At 37.8% G+C, this 15,069-nt stretch overlaps 2 protein-coding genes across 4 annotated transcripts in view; one reads left to right on the top strand and one right to left on the bottom strand.

Moving 5' to 3' along the window:
* Positions 1–8,381, top strand: part of FAM114A1 (family with sequence similarity 114 member A1) — a gene marked incomplete at both ends in the record, with an annotated part of 30,276 nt that extends 21,895 nt beyond the window's left edge. For 2 of the 3 annotated variants that reach the window (XM_080343603.1, XM_080343604.1), the window contains 6 exons: positions 84–169; positions 1,179–1,346; positions 2,480–2,619; positions 3,905–3,977; positions 6,663–6,716; positions 8,280–8,381. In XM_080343603.1, the coding sequence (XP_080199729.1) occupies positions 84–169; positions 1,179–1,346; positions 2,480–2,619; positions 3,905–3,977; positions 6,663–6,716; positions 8,280–8,381 (623 nt within the window). The remainder of the gene's footprint in view (positions 1–83; positions 170–1,178; positions 1,347–2,479; positions 2,620–3,904; positions 3,978–6,662; positions 6,717–8,279) is intronic. The other variant, XM_080343605.1, reaches the window with a different exon arrangement.
* A 1,892-nt stretch (positions 8,382–10,273) lies between these two features.
* Positions 10,274–15,069, bottom strand: part of TMEM156 (transmembrane protein 156) — a gene marked incomplete at both ends in the record, with an annotated part of 29,301 nt that continues 24,505 nt past the window's right edge. Inside the window, one exon of the mRNA XM_080343862.1 lies at positions 10,274–10,482. Within this exon, the coding sequence (XP_080199988.1) occupies positions 10,274–10,482 (209 nt within the window). The remainder of the gene's footprint in view (positions 10,483–15,069) is intronic.

The following is a 15,069-nucleotide window of genomic DNA, read 5'->3' as shown; positions in this document are numbered from 1 at the left end:
GGAAAACTGTTTGGATGTATTTGATCGTGTAAAATATTGTAGTGATAGCACCCTAACAAAAATTGTCTTGTTTTTTCTTGCAGCAGATATGGGTGAGGAGTTTGTCAGCATGCTCACTGAACTGCTCTTTGAACTGCACGTTGCTGCTACTCCTGACAAACTCAACAAGGTCAGCACCTGTGAGTGAGCTGCCCCCGTTTCCTGGGCAAAGAGGGAGAGTTTTGTTCTGCAATCTGACACAGCGCAGTACCCAGCTCGGTTCAGAAAGCGCAGTACAGGAGGGTGGGACTGCACGGGTGAATACAGAAAAGCTTTCATAGAAGAAGTGAGATTAGTGAGGTGATGCAGTGGCGGTGATAAGCTAGCACAATGGGCCATGTTAGAAAGCCTTGAACCAGAGATGTTGTAGAACAGAGCTCATGAGCACAGCAGGATTGGTCTTACACTCTGGGAGCAAAGGTCAGGTTCGGAATTATTTTACTTACTCATCTTTATTCCTCTGAGACACTTCTTCAGACCTTCTTAGCTAGAAGCAAGGTCTTGGGTTTATCTCATCTCACTTCCATTATCTAAGATGGCTAGAAGTTGGTCACATCGCTGGTCACATTTGTACTATCAGTGACTGACCTACTGTTCTTAGGCTCAGATGAATATTTCTCTCTCTAGATACATAGACAGACTATGGATAACTAGCAGAGGCTTAGGGCTTAACATATTCTTATTTGACTTCATGTTAAAAAAGAGACATCGTAAATTTCCTACTAACCACAACAGTAGTCTGAAGTTGTATAAAACTCCAAGGCTTTTCCAGTTTGATCTGCTTTCATGCCTAGGAAGCCAGCTGATGGTATAGTGATTTTCTAGTTATTTTTCCTTTGAGAATTTAGTACCACTTTCTTAGATACCTCATAAAGCTGAAATATTAGTAACTTTGGTATTAACGCCCACTCTATATGTTGGCTAGGAATATCAGTCCTGTAGAGGAATTATCCTTGGTTGATCCATCTTTAAGTAGCCAGAAATGCTTCTCCCTACAGTTTCGTAAATGTACACTTAATGCCACACAGAGGCCTGAGATGTTTAAAATTTTGAATGTAAAAATTGTTATTTAATGTTCAGGAACATCATTTGATATTCCCTATTTGAACTGAACTTTGGGGTTGTTCTTTGTTTGGCAGGCCAGGAAAAAAGCTCATGACTGGCTTGAAGAAGCAAGTTCTTCCACCTCTGTAGACATAGAAGGGAAGCTAAAAGAAAAATCTGGAGAACCTGGTGGAGAAAACACTGAACAACAAGATAAAATTGACAGTGATAAACCAGAAGTAAATAGAAACAAAACTGTGGAGGTAAAATAGCTTTTGGAGGATAAATTTCATTAAGCAAATTGTTACACTTTGTTAGATAAGATTACTTATTTATCTTTGTGTGTTGGTTTTATATGTTGTCCTTATTTTATAAACTCACGGAAGTATTAAGAAATATCAGAGTAGCAGGTCCTCTGCCTATCACGTTGTTTTAATTGTTTTATCTGTGGTTCTCTGTGTGTGCATGTGTGTACACAACATACAGTGAGCTGAGGGATTCTGTGGTGTCCTGTCGATAGCACATGGAAAGTCGTATGTCAGCATTCCTGGGCATCTTTCTCCCGTGGAAAAAATTCTCTAACTTCATTTAAGCTCTTAAACAGTTTAAATCACAAACAGACAAATCAGAAATATTATTTAGGCAACTCACAAGTGTTCATTCTCTTTATGAAAGATAGCACTTAAGGCCTGTTGTCCATTTAGACAACCCCTCATGTTTATTATGATTGAATATTTTGTGCCAAGTTATAGCAATATTAAATGTGCTTGGTATCTTTGTCAAGATTTTTTTGAATGAATTCTAGTAAAGAAATTATCTGTCCTGTTTTCTTAACAAAAAAACGTACAAAGAAGGAAACAGACTCATGCTGCATAATACAGATTTTTATGCGATTGCAGATTTCAAGCTGGTGTCAGCTGGTGAAAGCTGTAGTACCACAGTGCTAGGTAGAATTTTTAATCATTGCTGACAAAAGCCACTTTTTAATTGGGAGTATTATTGATTTCTACTCTGGAGGTCCATCTGAGGGATGACTTGTTACTTTTGGCTCTATATGAAAGTAATTATGACTTATTCTAGAGCTAAGGGATCTTTGTATTTGTTAGAACTAGATTTAAAAGTGCTGTGTTAAAAATCTGAAAGACTGACCTAGTTCCCATCTAAATAAATGCTAGACTTGTTCTTACTAATTTTTCAGAATGAGTATAAGGTGTGTATTTTATCATCTGTGGATATTTCATTTTTCTGGTGTTGTTTGTGACTACGTATGGGCTGGTATTTCCAGTTGGAGTGGGGAGGGCTCCTGTGTTTCAAATTTTTATATATATATATATATATATGCATATTGATCAGTGTTGTTGTTATTGATAATAGCATTCTCTGCTTTTAATTTAAGGAAATCTACAAGCTGTCCATTGAAAGTCTGGCTGAGGTGACTGCTCGATGTATCGAGCAGCTCCATAAAGTAGCAGAATTAATTCTGCATGGGCAAGAAGTAGAGAAAACAGCTCAAGATCAAGCAAAAGTACTGACAAAGTGAGTATTATGTATGGCATATATGGACATTTGACATTTTCTTAAAACTTGTGAAGTTCTGTTAAGTTTTTGGCACTTGGAGGCACAGTAAGTTCATGGATCAACAAACAGCATTGGCTTTAGGGGTCCTGGTGCTACATTTTCTCATGTAGGCAAGTTATGTAGGCTACCTGTCATTTTCTGACATGGCTGACATGTATGTTTACAAAAACATGACCTATTCAGGGGCTAAAAGTTGTTTCTGCTCCAGCAAGTGAATGTACACTCTATAATAATTTGGGTTGCATTTCGTGTTCCCTCTGCAAAAGATACTGTGCCAACACATACAGAATTTGCATTTAGAGTGCATAATGCAGTCTTATTGTCTGCCAATAGATTCATTATCTAGTGTTTGTCTGCCAAAAATATGCAAAAATCAATCTGTAATTCTAAACAATAGAACCATATTTATCAGCAGCTTTGTAGTAAACCACAACAAAACAAGTATAAATCCAATAAGCCAGTTTATCTGGTGGTACTCAAAATTCATATCTCAGGCTCTCCATAGTAATCAATTCTACTGTTTTCAGTGGGTTTTGATGTTAAGACATTATAAGCACTTGAGTCCTAAGTAAGAAAAGTATTTAAGCAAGTGTTTATCTTTAAGAATGCTAGTAGCACTAACAAAGTCTGTAGCAACACTTCAGTCTAAAATGAAGTACTTGATCAAGTATTTTTCAGAATTAGAGCTAAGGTGTGGTGCACCTTGCAGGATGAGGTTCTGTATGATGCACTTGTGAAAGTTTAGCAAAACAGTGAAACATCCAGGAATAGAATCAGATCTCCTTGTTCTCTCGTATTTTAACCGCAAGGGTACTTCCTCTTTTAGTACAGAGTAGATGTTTTATTGCTTAGATAGGAAACTTCTCACTGTTCTCATTAAGGTTTGATTTATTTCCAACAGTATTTCTAGGAGTTGTGTTGTTGTAATCATCAGAAAAGCAATAGTTAAACTAGAAATTTAGAATTTAAAAAATTGAAATATTGTCCTATCAAGTAAGACTAGTGTTTAAAGCAACATGACATAATTTTGCCGCTGTAGTCATCATTTTTCAGTGGATGAATATAAAAATTATATTATGAGCAAAATCTACCTTAAAATATTTTAATAATTGCTAGAAGTAAAATTGCCTTAAGAATAATTTTGGCTTCTAAGATGGAGTTTGTGCCTGAAACAGGCATAGGATTTTTATCCATTGACAGGACAAGGATGAATTTTTATCTTTGCCTCTTTTTTTCAAACCAGTTTAACAAGCGCCATGTGCAACGAAGTTTCATCTTTATCAAAGAAGTTTTCGGATTCTTTAACAGCAGCTGGGGTAAGATAACAGCATTTTCTGTAGCATTTGGGCTTTTTTTAACATAGTTCACTTCTTAAAACAGAAATTGTTACCTGAGTCCTGTGGCTTTGCATGAGATACCAGCAAAGAGGATACTTTTTTCATCAGATCAAGAACAGAGGGCATTTTTACAGCAGATTCCCTGTTGTAGAGAAAGTTTATGAGCCTTGATAGACTGCAGCATGTCCCCTGCCTTCTAAAATCTCTCTTTCTAGACACCATTTCCCATTTTCATGATCAACACTCAGTACTTCTTATTTGCCCCTACTGAAAGGGCCCCACATTTGAAGTCTCACCACTTGGTGACATTTTCCTCTCCTACTCAGCCTTTTGAATGCATTTGTGTAAAAGTCATTAACAGGTAACACTTCCAGTACCTTACTAATGGTTTCAAGAGCTGCCTTTGTAGCCTTTGATCCTAGGTCCCCTGGCCTAGGATCACTGTGTTTGCAAAAGGTTTAAGAATTAGAAAATCTGTTTGGTCATCCATCTTAAAAAAAAAAAATCACTCATATCTCAAGATACTCCATTTAGAAACATCTATTTATCTGTGAACATCTTTGCTAGAAATAGTATCCTGCCTTTCAAGATGTTTCAAAAATGACTGACATCTGAGCATTCTAGCAGGATCCAGAGGCAAAATCTGTGCTGTTGCTGAAATTGTTCTGTAAATGTCAGAGAAGATCCAACTCTGGCTCCCTTGATTACTCCAGGAGAGGATGAATGTACATCAAAGGAAATTTCCTCAGTTCTCCCATGAGCTCTTCCAGCCTGTCTCTGAACAAGATTTTTTCAGAGTTATTTGTAGAGAACATAATTTATTGGGTTGCTTTTATTCTGAATAATTTACATTCCTTCCCATTACTCTGGGAGAAACTGCTTGTTTTGCATTTTGGAGTTGTATTTTATCTTATCTTTGTGTGACACTTGAAAAAAATACATGCACAGACACATAAAAATAAATTGCACATTAAATATTAATTTGGGCCAGCTCAGAAAATTGGAAACTAAAACTTTCATAAGCCTTGCACTAGGTTTTGTTCTTAGTAACTCTATACTGTTTTTGGGACCAGATTGTTTTTGTGGACTTTTGTGTGGCTATATAAGAAATTAAGCACAAAGACACTAGAGGAGAGTTTTAGTAGGGCAGTCTGGTGATCTTTAAGTGCTGCCCCATCCCTGTAAGCTTTTGGAGGAGGATGTGGGCCTTCTGCTCACCATGACCAGTAGGAAGGCCAGGAGCACCCAGCACACAGGGCTGTAGAAAATCTATGTCTTCCTGCATGTCCCAGTGGTTCAACTTCTTCCTTAACCTGCCAGCAGCACCTGCTTTCACTAACACATTCCAGTGACCTGCAAAGTCCGTAATCTTGGGGGAAACTGAGAAATGGCTTAAATGGCTTCAAACATTGTGCCGTCCCTATACTTATATCTGTGTAATTCAGACATTAGTTGTAGTGCTGGCTGTGCACCTAGTCTGTAATACTGGTGGTGTTTCTAAGAGTGAGCAGTAATACAGAAGTAAGAAATAACAGCTTTGCTTGCCACACAAGATTTCTTTCAAACTTTAATTTATTGATTCATACAATCAATAGTATTTCATTGATACGGCTCTCTATCTGTTTCAGTTTATTGACAATCAGCTAAACAGTACACTCTCTAATGGATTTTCTAGTAACTGACATTAAAATTGCCCTTCTTTTCTCTAATCATCTTCCCTTTTTTTTTCTGCCATTTTTCTCCCGACTAAAATTAAGGAGTTTCATGTTTCTTTAAGTGGGCAATATGAAATCTACAGGATTGTAAGTGGACATCCCTCAGTTAAAGTAATCGAGATTGTGTTTCCTTCATTCTAATAAAGTCCACTGTCCGGTATTGGAAGAGCGCAACTCTTGATGGAGGTTACTATCCTTCTGAAAAACCACAATGCAAAGAGCAGTTAGAAATAAAAAAGGAAAGAACTGTTGCCATTTTAAAAAGCAGAGGAGCTGATGATTCTTGGTTTTCTAGGGATTTCATTTCTGTAGCCTCTAGTAATGTCACTATTCATTGTACCCATTTTTATTCCTATCTGGTGGCTGAGAAAAATGATGCGTGTATGGAGCTATATTTAATGGGCAGCCCGCGTTGCCCAGCTCAATGTATACTGCCTCCAGTTTGGTGATCTGTGCTTCACATGCTTTTCCTTCTGTAGGGGAACTAATCTAGGCCTTTCATTTCCACCTAACTGCAGATTTTCATGGAACTTTTAAGAACTTCATTATTTTCTGCCCTGTATTTCTCCTTCTTGTTTCCTTGAATCAGCAAGGGGTTAACAAATTTTAGGGGAGATGAAAAGGGCACTGATAGACAAATGTACAGACAGTATCATCACATGAATCTCATATCCATGGGAAAAAAGGCATTTTGAAACATGAATTAATGAAAAAGTAAAACTCTGGGCCTGTCTTAGTTCGTTGTACTCTGATAGAAATTTGCGGGATCTACTGAAGTGTGTGTGAAATATAGACACAGTTATTAGGAATACTGTGATAAACAGTCTGAATAAGAATCAAGGTGAAGCAAGACCTTTATAGAATTCATAAAACCACTTCTCAGATATCAGTATATTTCTGTTAAATGTATTTCTTGTCCTGCCATTTCATTCTATTTTCCGGTTTACAGAGCAGTATGAAGGCAGAGGCTCTTAACCCCCTCGTCGACAGTGTGCTATTAGAGGTAAGCCTTCACTTTTTTCACATTAGGAAATATTCTAGTAAAATTATTTTGAAGTTAAACAGTCACCTTTATGTCTGAAGAAATAACTATATAAAAAGTAATTATAATATTATTCTAGCTGTTCAGCGCCAGATCATAAACATCTCTTCTGTTGTGTTCAGCTTCTCCCACAAATACTGTAGTAGTAATATCGCATTTACTGAGGATTCTTAAGAATTGTATGACTGATGTGAGACTGGCCAGCTCATAAATTCTGCTGCTCTATTGGTCAGAGCACAGCAGACAATTTGCAGTGTGCAGTTTAGCTCTTTTTAACCTGTCTACAGCTTGCTTGGGATAAGCCTATTCTTACTGTTCTGTTACCTACTTCAAATCTTGCAAAGTATTTTTTATTCATAGATAGTTTCAGACTATGCTTTTCTTTAAAATTTGAATTGCAGGTATGCAATAGTGCTTTTGCATCCGCAGGCATTTAGATTTCTGCAAAGATTCACAGTGTAGCAGCAAGCTTGGTCAGTGCGTAGATAATTGTGTCAGACATCACCAAAATGGTCATGACTGATTTATTAGACACCTTGATCTGCGAGTGGCTTCTTCTATTAGACACCATGATCTACTTTTCATCAGGAAAGTACAGTGAGTAAAACGTGCCTCGGTTTTACTGAGGAGAGAGAGGTCAAGAGGGAGTAATATACTTGTACATTACTAAAATGTGTACTGTCTGCAGCATGAATTCTTTGAACTCTGCTAATTAGATCACACTTCTCTCTAAATGCAAATAGACATACAGTAGTGACTACAAATTGTCATTCTGTATCCAATAGTTGTGGTCCCTTAAAAATGGGAAAAAGATTGTTTTACAATAAGCAGCTTTGCACTGAGTTAACAATACCATTAAGGAAAATCATGGGGAGTTGAATAGAGCTGTAGTAAAGATTACTATCCAGCACCTTTAGTTACTGCATACATTTGCTGTTGCAACTGACTTATCTTTCTGTGCTCCAGGAATTGCAAAATCTGGGAATGTCCAGAATTGTGAAATACGATGTTTTGTACCTCTTAAATCCCATATTTGTGTACAAGTATATAATAGTACAGCCTGGGTTCATGGAGCATTTCAAGCTGCTGTACCGTTCAGTATTAGAAATTTTAAAAATAGTACTATGCATTAAAACCATTATAATAATTCAAACTGTTAATTTCAGTGACACTTCTTCCACCTACAGCAAATTCAAAATTAGTTCTGCTGATGGAAACACTACCTACTTTGTATTTAAAAATCTACTTCTGAACGCTGTGGCATTTTATTTAGCTGATGTTACAAACAAAGCTCTCCAGGAGGTTAAACTGAGGAGAAAAGAGATTTTTACATAGTGATTCAGGCTATGCGTATTAGCTGGAAACTGTTGTAATTTATCATTTTTGTTACGTACAGATTCTAAAATCTTGTGTGAATACATATGCTAATATAGCATGATGCAGATGTTTATTTAAAAGAACAATGTAATTCCTTAAATACATGACAGCTGTACTGATGAACCACATGTTTTCTCTCCCCATTAGGGTTGCAACAGCACGACTTATATTCAGGATGCTTTCCAGCTATTGCTTCCAGTTCTGCAAATTTCACATATCCAGACCTGTTGTTTGAAAGCACAAGAGTGACAATTTGCCAGCAGTTGTCACCACTGGGCTTAAGAGAAACCACAGACCTAATGTCTGTAGTGAATGCAGACAGAAGAGACGGTACGAGAGATGTCTGGCCATGTACAAACCTTTGAAGACACTAAACGCGGTTTTGCACATACCATATTGAACAACATTTTAAAACTCTTCCAGACTTTTAGACCTAGAAGTAGTTAGTAAACTGAGTCATTTCTTTGCCATTAGCATATATCCTTTGCATTAATTTAAACTGAAGTTTGTTGATATTAGCATTGACTTCAATATGGATTCTAAGTGCTGACCCTTTCAGTTGTAGACAATAAACAAAACAAATTAGAGTGTAAAGATTTTTAAAACATTTCCATCCTGTCAGTTAAAAACATGTATTTCAAAAGTTGGTTTCAGAATTTCATTTTAGCCAATATGAAAAAATGACAGTGTTCTGCTTGTTAGCTATTATTTACAGTATCAAGAATAACAGCATTGTAATCTGTACCACTTACATAACACTTTGTGTTGAAAGAGTTGTACAGTAAAAGGCATTAACTTTACTAAATTACAATTATAGAGGATATGCATACAGAATTATACTGAAACGAAATTTTCTGAGCCAGTTAAGAGTACAGGTACAGCTTTATATTTGCTGACCCATAATTTTATATTCATTTATGTCTATTTCTTAATTCCAATAGCTGAACAACACTGCAAACCGAAGTAATCTTTTTAATATGCAAGGAATAGAAAATTGCCCTTTTGGCAATTGAAACACACCCAAAATAATCTCCTCTCAGATGTGTTACCAGGTTGGAACTTTAGTGTTTAATTTGGATTTTAAACGTTATAAACCTTTTTATAAACTGGGGTTACTGATACAGACAATTCAGAAGTACAGTTTTTGAGCCAAGAAAGGAAGTTATGAAAAGCTGATGAGAGAATTGCAGTGGGAGCGGAGGTCCCATGTCAGAGCAATCCCCTCTTCGCTGAGGCAGTAGCTAGACAGGGTATAACTGAGCAGCAGGAATGACATTTCTTAATAACACAAGCAACCATGATACTTTATCCATATCCTTAGCTTAAAATCCTGAGCTGTGAACCTCAGAATTTGTTTAGGCTCGTTTACCTTGTAGACAGGAAGAACCTTCCAATCTTTTACGTAGCCTGTTCCCCTGGATTTTCATTGTTTATTATGTTTCTTTCAGCTATTTTGTATTTTTTTCCTCTTGATACACTCAATAATTATATTTAAATGCTTTTCAATTATAGTTAACATCTGAATATGTTTAAGCATAGAAGTATAGTTAATACATGGTAAAACTAATGAAAAAGTGCATGAGGAAATACCATCCAGTTCATTGGAAGTGAGAAACCATGTACTTGCTTTGCACATGGTAACTTCTGTGAGTCCAAATCAGGACAGAAAGGTCAGTTTGTGCGTTACATTATTGTGGTCCCTGTACTGCTGTCACGTGCATTGTGGCATTTCCATCCTTTGTTATTTAGAGATGAAATTTTCACTATCCTTGAAATAAGATTTCTTATGCAAGATCTGTTTTCTGCCACCCTGTAATTTAACAGATTTGAGATATCTTTCTGGGTAGGTAGCCTTCAAATCCACTTGCACAGAATGAAAAAAAATTTACAGCAGTATGAACAAAAATAATAAAGCCCCTTGGCAGCTGAAAAGGCAAACAAGGCTCAGCGGTCATTGGTGTTTATGCCATATTGACCAGCTGACATTTCTACAGCATGGGAGAAAGAGGGACACAGGAAAATGCAACTGATTGGCAGACTCACTAGGCCAGGTAGGATACAGCTCCCACCAACTGACAGCTCCTCCTGGCATTGCTTTAATTCCGAAGGCATCTTTTCAAAAGTGAATTGCGAAATAGCATTTAGTTGATGCAAAACACTGCATTGCACCCAGTGCTTCTCTGTCTTCTGCGCCTCGGGGGCACAGACGTACAAACGAACTCATCTCCAGTGGTCGTCTCAGGCTGCGGGAAAGACACACGTTTGTAGTTGCCCAGGGGCCGCTCCTGTGTGCGCTCTGTGACCCAGAAGAACGAGTCCTCAGTGCAGGACTGTGTCCTCGCTCCATACACTGCAGCACAAGCAGTCCAGTTTTAAAGATCTGGGCGTCGGTGAAAGCGTTTAGTAGCTTCTAAAAAGGCCTGTTTGTTTAAAGCATTTGTTTCAGTTGTTCTGTGCTGGCAAGCAGAATTATAATACCTAGTTAAAAGCTTGTTTATTTTTCAAACAGAGACTGTCAAGAAAAGTCTAGTGTTTACATCTATCAATCATTACATTCTGGATTTATTTTTACATTAATGTCATCATTATTTTTCATCAAGAAGCCTTTCTGTCCATGCTGGAGTAGAGCTCTGCATCAGGTATCTGTAACCATGGTATTACTGCCAAATGAGTCACAGAACACAGCAATAACTGTTTCATATTGTTCCTATGCTGAGTTAATGTTTTCAGACATAAATTAATTTAGTTACTTTTTTCATACAGAATTTTTTTTCTCTGAAATGCACTGCAGAATATGTAGTGTTACACCTGTCAGAAAAATGTGTTGACTCATAGTGGTGCCTTTTATCAGAAGCTGAACAATATAGTAGTTGAAGCCTCAGGGGATAATGTTTGAAATCATTGAGGGGCATTCTTAAGACAAAAGTTGCTTGTCTGAGATACTCCTTACTAGAGGTTTTACTGTCTTGTTTAAATTATGTATGAATTGAATAAAGTACCCTAAAGTAAAAGGAGCTATAAAAATAACATGTGGACTTAAGGTATTTACATCCATACAATGTAGGAAAGGAAATGGGGCAGAACATGAGCGTAGGGATACGCCATCTGATCTCAGATGCAATCATCTTGTACTAGGAAAACTGAATATTATATCTTTAAATCAATTCTAGGTAAAATTTCAGTAGAAGAGTATTCTGTGGATGTAACCAGGATATTTTGTTTACAGTGGTTTGTATTTTTCCTTCAGTCAAATAAATCATTTGAGATACTGAACTGAGACAGTGTACCAAAAAAGAAAGTTTTGAAGACTTACATGATGGGAAGATGTACACAGTGAAGTCTTTCACTTTCTGATTTTGTGATTTGCCTTTGGAACGATGAGTGTGATTTTACTGAGAGTCTGACGAAACCAGACTGCCTTACACTTTTAAGGGAGACTGTTCCTTCCCTCATCAGCACCTTTTTCCAGGTCAGTACACTGAGTGTGCCTTGGCACTTATCAGACTACTTGGTTTTAAGTCCTTATTTAGAAAAGAACCTAGACTGTGAAAATTACCTTTTCTCTTGAGCAGATCTGTTTTTTATGGCATTCCATGAACTTCTGAAGATGCCTTTTTATGCAGAGACAAAAGAGGCAGGCATTTGCACTCACTAAATTGAGAAATTTAGCAGGATGAAACTTAAAGCAATGTCTGCAGACCTACAACCCTGCAGATGAGCCACTGTTACAGGTCATCACTGAAGGATGAGCTGGAAGGGAAGTATTGTATGTTAAAGGCAAACCAAGCTGTAAGTTGTTTGCTGCTTTTTAGGGTATAGTCTAGTCATGTGTAAACATCTCTTCCTCATGATTTGTTCCTACGCTCCAGCATCCATTGCTTGAGACAGCTGAACAAAAGAACTGTCTCTTCCACTTTTTTCATGCTGCTTAGATCATCCAGTGAAGCTGTTAAAATCTTCCTCTAAAAGGTGCCTGAATCATATAATTCAAAATTGCAATTACTACAATTTGAGAGCCTTTTAAATGATGTTTCCAGTGTCACCCACCAGTCAGGATTCATAACAACTTAAATGAGTCTGAAATGCCACAGTATTTTGGGTGACAAATATGTATTTTTTCTGATTTACATAAGTGGTTTTCATTATACAAGCAGTCACCCAGCTCATAGGATTATCTTTGAGACATTCCACTTCTATTTCAAATGACAGGCCTGTCCTTTCTGTTAGTCTCAAAAGAATGTAAAGAGTAGAAAAGGACGTTCCTGGGTTCTTTTTAAAGCCATCTCGGAGCAAGGTTTAATGTGACACCATCAGCCAGTCTGACCTACTTGGAAATTCTTACAGTCTGACTGGAAACCCCTCTGGACTTTAAACACTTTTTTTTCCATCTCAGGTCAACTTTTGTTGCTGAGAATATGAGGACATAACCAGCTGCTTTTAGTGTGTTACCTGTGTATTTTCCATGCTCAGATTCATCATTCATAATATTGAAAATGGTGTGCAGCTTTAGAATTAAAACACTGAAAATAAAATGTCAAAAATTGAGCTACATGAAAAAAGATGAGAGAGGGAAAATGATTTTCAAAGGGAAAAAAAAGATGTGCTTTCTGGAAGTGGGAACAATTTTCAAGGTTGGATTAGAGAAAAAACTCTCTAAAAGAAGTTTTCAGCATTGCTCAGAGTAAACAAGAGATGACATCTGATTAGTTGCAGCAGAACTGCAATAACGGCACTTCTGAGGTAGAATGAAAATCTACATTAACTTGGAGGAAGTCAAAGATAAGAACATTCAAAGAGGAAGAGCTCAAAGGAAAGAAGACAGCAAATTTGATCACACCAGATCTGCGGTGCTTATTCTCCCTTTCTCGCCTGCACCCCACAAGTGCCTGAGCAGGGAGCTGCCAAGAACTTCTTAGTCTCCCCACTTTGGTCTCCTGGTCACAGACCTTCAGGGAGCTGCTCTAACAGACCCAGAGCACTCACCATTCATCCTGCCTTGCAAACATTTTACCCAAGGAGTAAAGTAATATTTCTTATGCAATGCCACAATAATGTGCAAAAGGAGTGTAAAAACACTGCAGCAAGGACTAATCATAATTCTTAGTAAATTGAATTTGAAGAGGAAGGCGTGAAGACGTCACTCAAACAAACGTGTGGTTTTTCTCTCCTGTGCTGCAGGGTTGAGGCTGAAAGGTGTTCAACAAAAGCTGCCAGTTCAGGAGTCTGACTGACAGTGTCACCCAAATGAAAGCCAGAACACTGGGTAATTTAAACATCTTTTGAACACCTTCAGAAGCCTCTCAACCCATTTACTATACTTGTAAAAATGCAATCCTGCTCTTCCAGCCCCTGATTACCTCAGGCACTGTACCAGCATCTTATGTGATGCTGGTATTTGGGGTGCTCTGTGCCCTTCCTCCAGTTCCCTCACCAGTTCTGCCTTCCCTACCAGTTTTGTTCATCCCACTCTCCTCCGCCTTCGTGTCTCAGGTTCCTCGCCCCTGCCCATCATGGTGTTCTTGAGGGTCTGCACCAGGACAGCCTTTCTCCTCTCACATGTTCAGTTTTGAAAAAAGACAAGGGGTTAAGAGGACGTGGAAGGAGAGAAACCCAGAGGATTTTGGGTCAAAAAAACCCAGGAAAACACTAAACTGCTTGCTTTTAAGCCCATTCCTTCCTCCTCCAGCATAAGGAGTTTGGACCAGAGCCTGCCTGAGGTCCCTTTGACCTTCAGTTACCTTAGGATCACTTTTTTTTCCTTACCATTCCTAGCAATGTCTCCCCATTCTCCGTTTCCTATGGTTTGGAGCACACTTGCAAGACAAGGTAAACTCTACTCAACAGAGATTAAAAGCTTATAAGAGCCTTTTGGGCTTACTTGTTCTTCATGTTTCTAAAGGTGACTTGGAAGATGGAACCTTCTAGGGTAGTAAAACAAAACACTTGCAGAGCTGTGGCATAACTGTGGGCAGTAAAATAATAAGCCATAGTTTAGCCATCCAAGGAAAAGAAAAGAGGGAGGTTATAGACAGCAAGAATAATGGAATTAAATTATAGGTGAAAGGAAGTTAAATTGGGGTCACAAGGAGCAGGGCTGTCCCTATCAACAAGATTCCTGGATTACTAAAGGGGAAGAATGATAGATGGTGCCATTGGTTGAAGCATTTTAACACTGACTAAAATGGCCTTAGCAATTCTGCAGTAAATTGAGATAGGTATGCCTCTTCATCTCTAAGTCGCTGTTCTATAGTAAAAAGGAAAAAAAAATAAAACCACCAACGAACCAGAAACAAATTGTGACAGGTTTATTTTATAGACTGCATTAAAAAAAAATTCTGAAAAGCTTTAAGTTATTACCACAGATAAGCAATAAAGCTCCAAAAGCCCTCAAATCAAGGAAGACAGTATTTTTCTCTGATTTTTTTTAGAAGATGGTAACAAACAATAGAAACAAATGCTTCAGATTTACCCAACTAGATATAAAAAATTCCATATGGCCTCAAATCATTCAGGAGCTAATGTTCACCACTATTGCTATTAAATCTGAACTGCCTGGTGCAGTATAATGACTGGAGAAGCAATTTCAGAAAACTTCAGGAGGGAAAAGCTATATAAATGTAAGGGATGGAGGTTACAAAGTATTAACATGATGCTAAATTGCTGCATATCATATTTGCAATGGGCAGTTTACAATCTGCTCATCCTGATGGATTTAGCACAAGGGAGTCTGAAGTCCTGGCTCTGCAGTTTCTGTCTCTGCCCAGTAATTGCTGCTGAAATTGTACCCACAAATTACGTGTTACCACCAAATGCATTTGGGACCCTGCTCAGCCCAAACAGCTCCATTCCCCTCAGAGGAGCAGTAATAAATGGAGAGTAAGGAAAAGATCCAAGAGATAATGAGTCTGAATACTAATTACCTCAGCAAGTACAAAAT

The sequence above is a fragment of the Nesoenas mayeri genome (genome assembly GCF_963082525.1).
Source record: "Nesoenas mayeri genome assembly, chromosome: 4".
NCBI classification, from domain to species: Eukaryota; Metazoa; Chordata; class Aves; order Columbiformes; family Columbidae; genus Nesoenas; species Nesoenas mayeri.
This window is presented reverse-complemented; position numbering and strand designations above follow the sequence as displayed.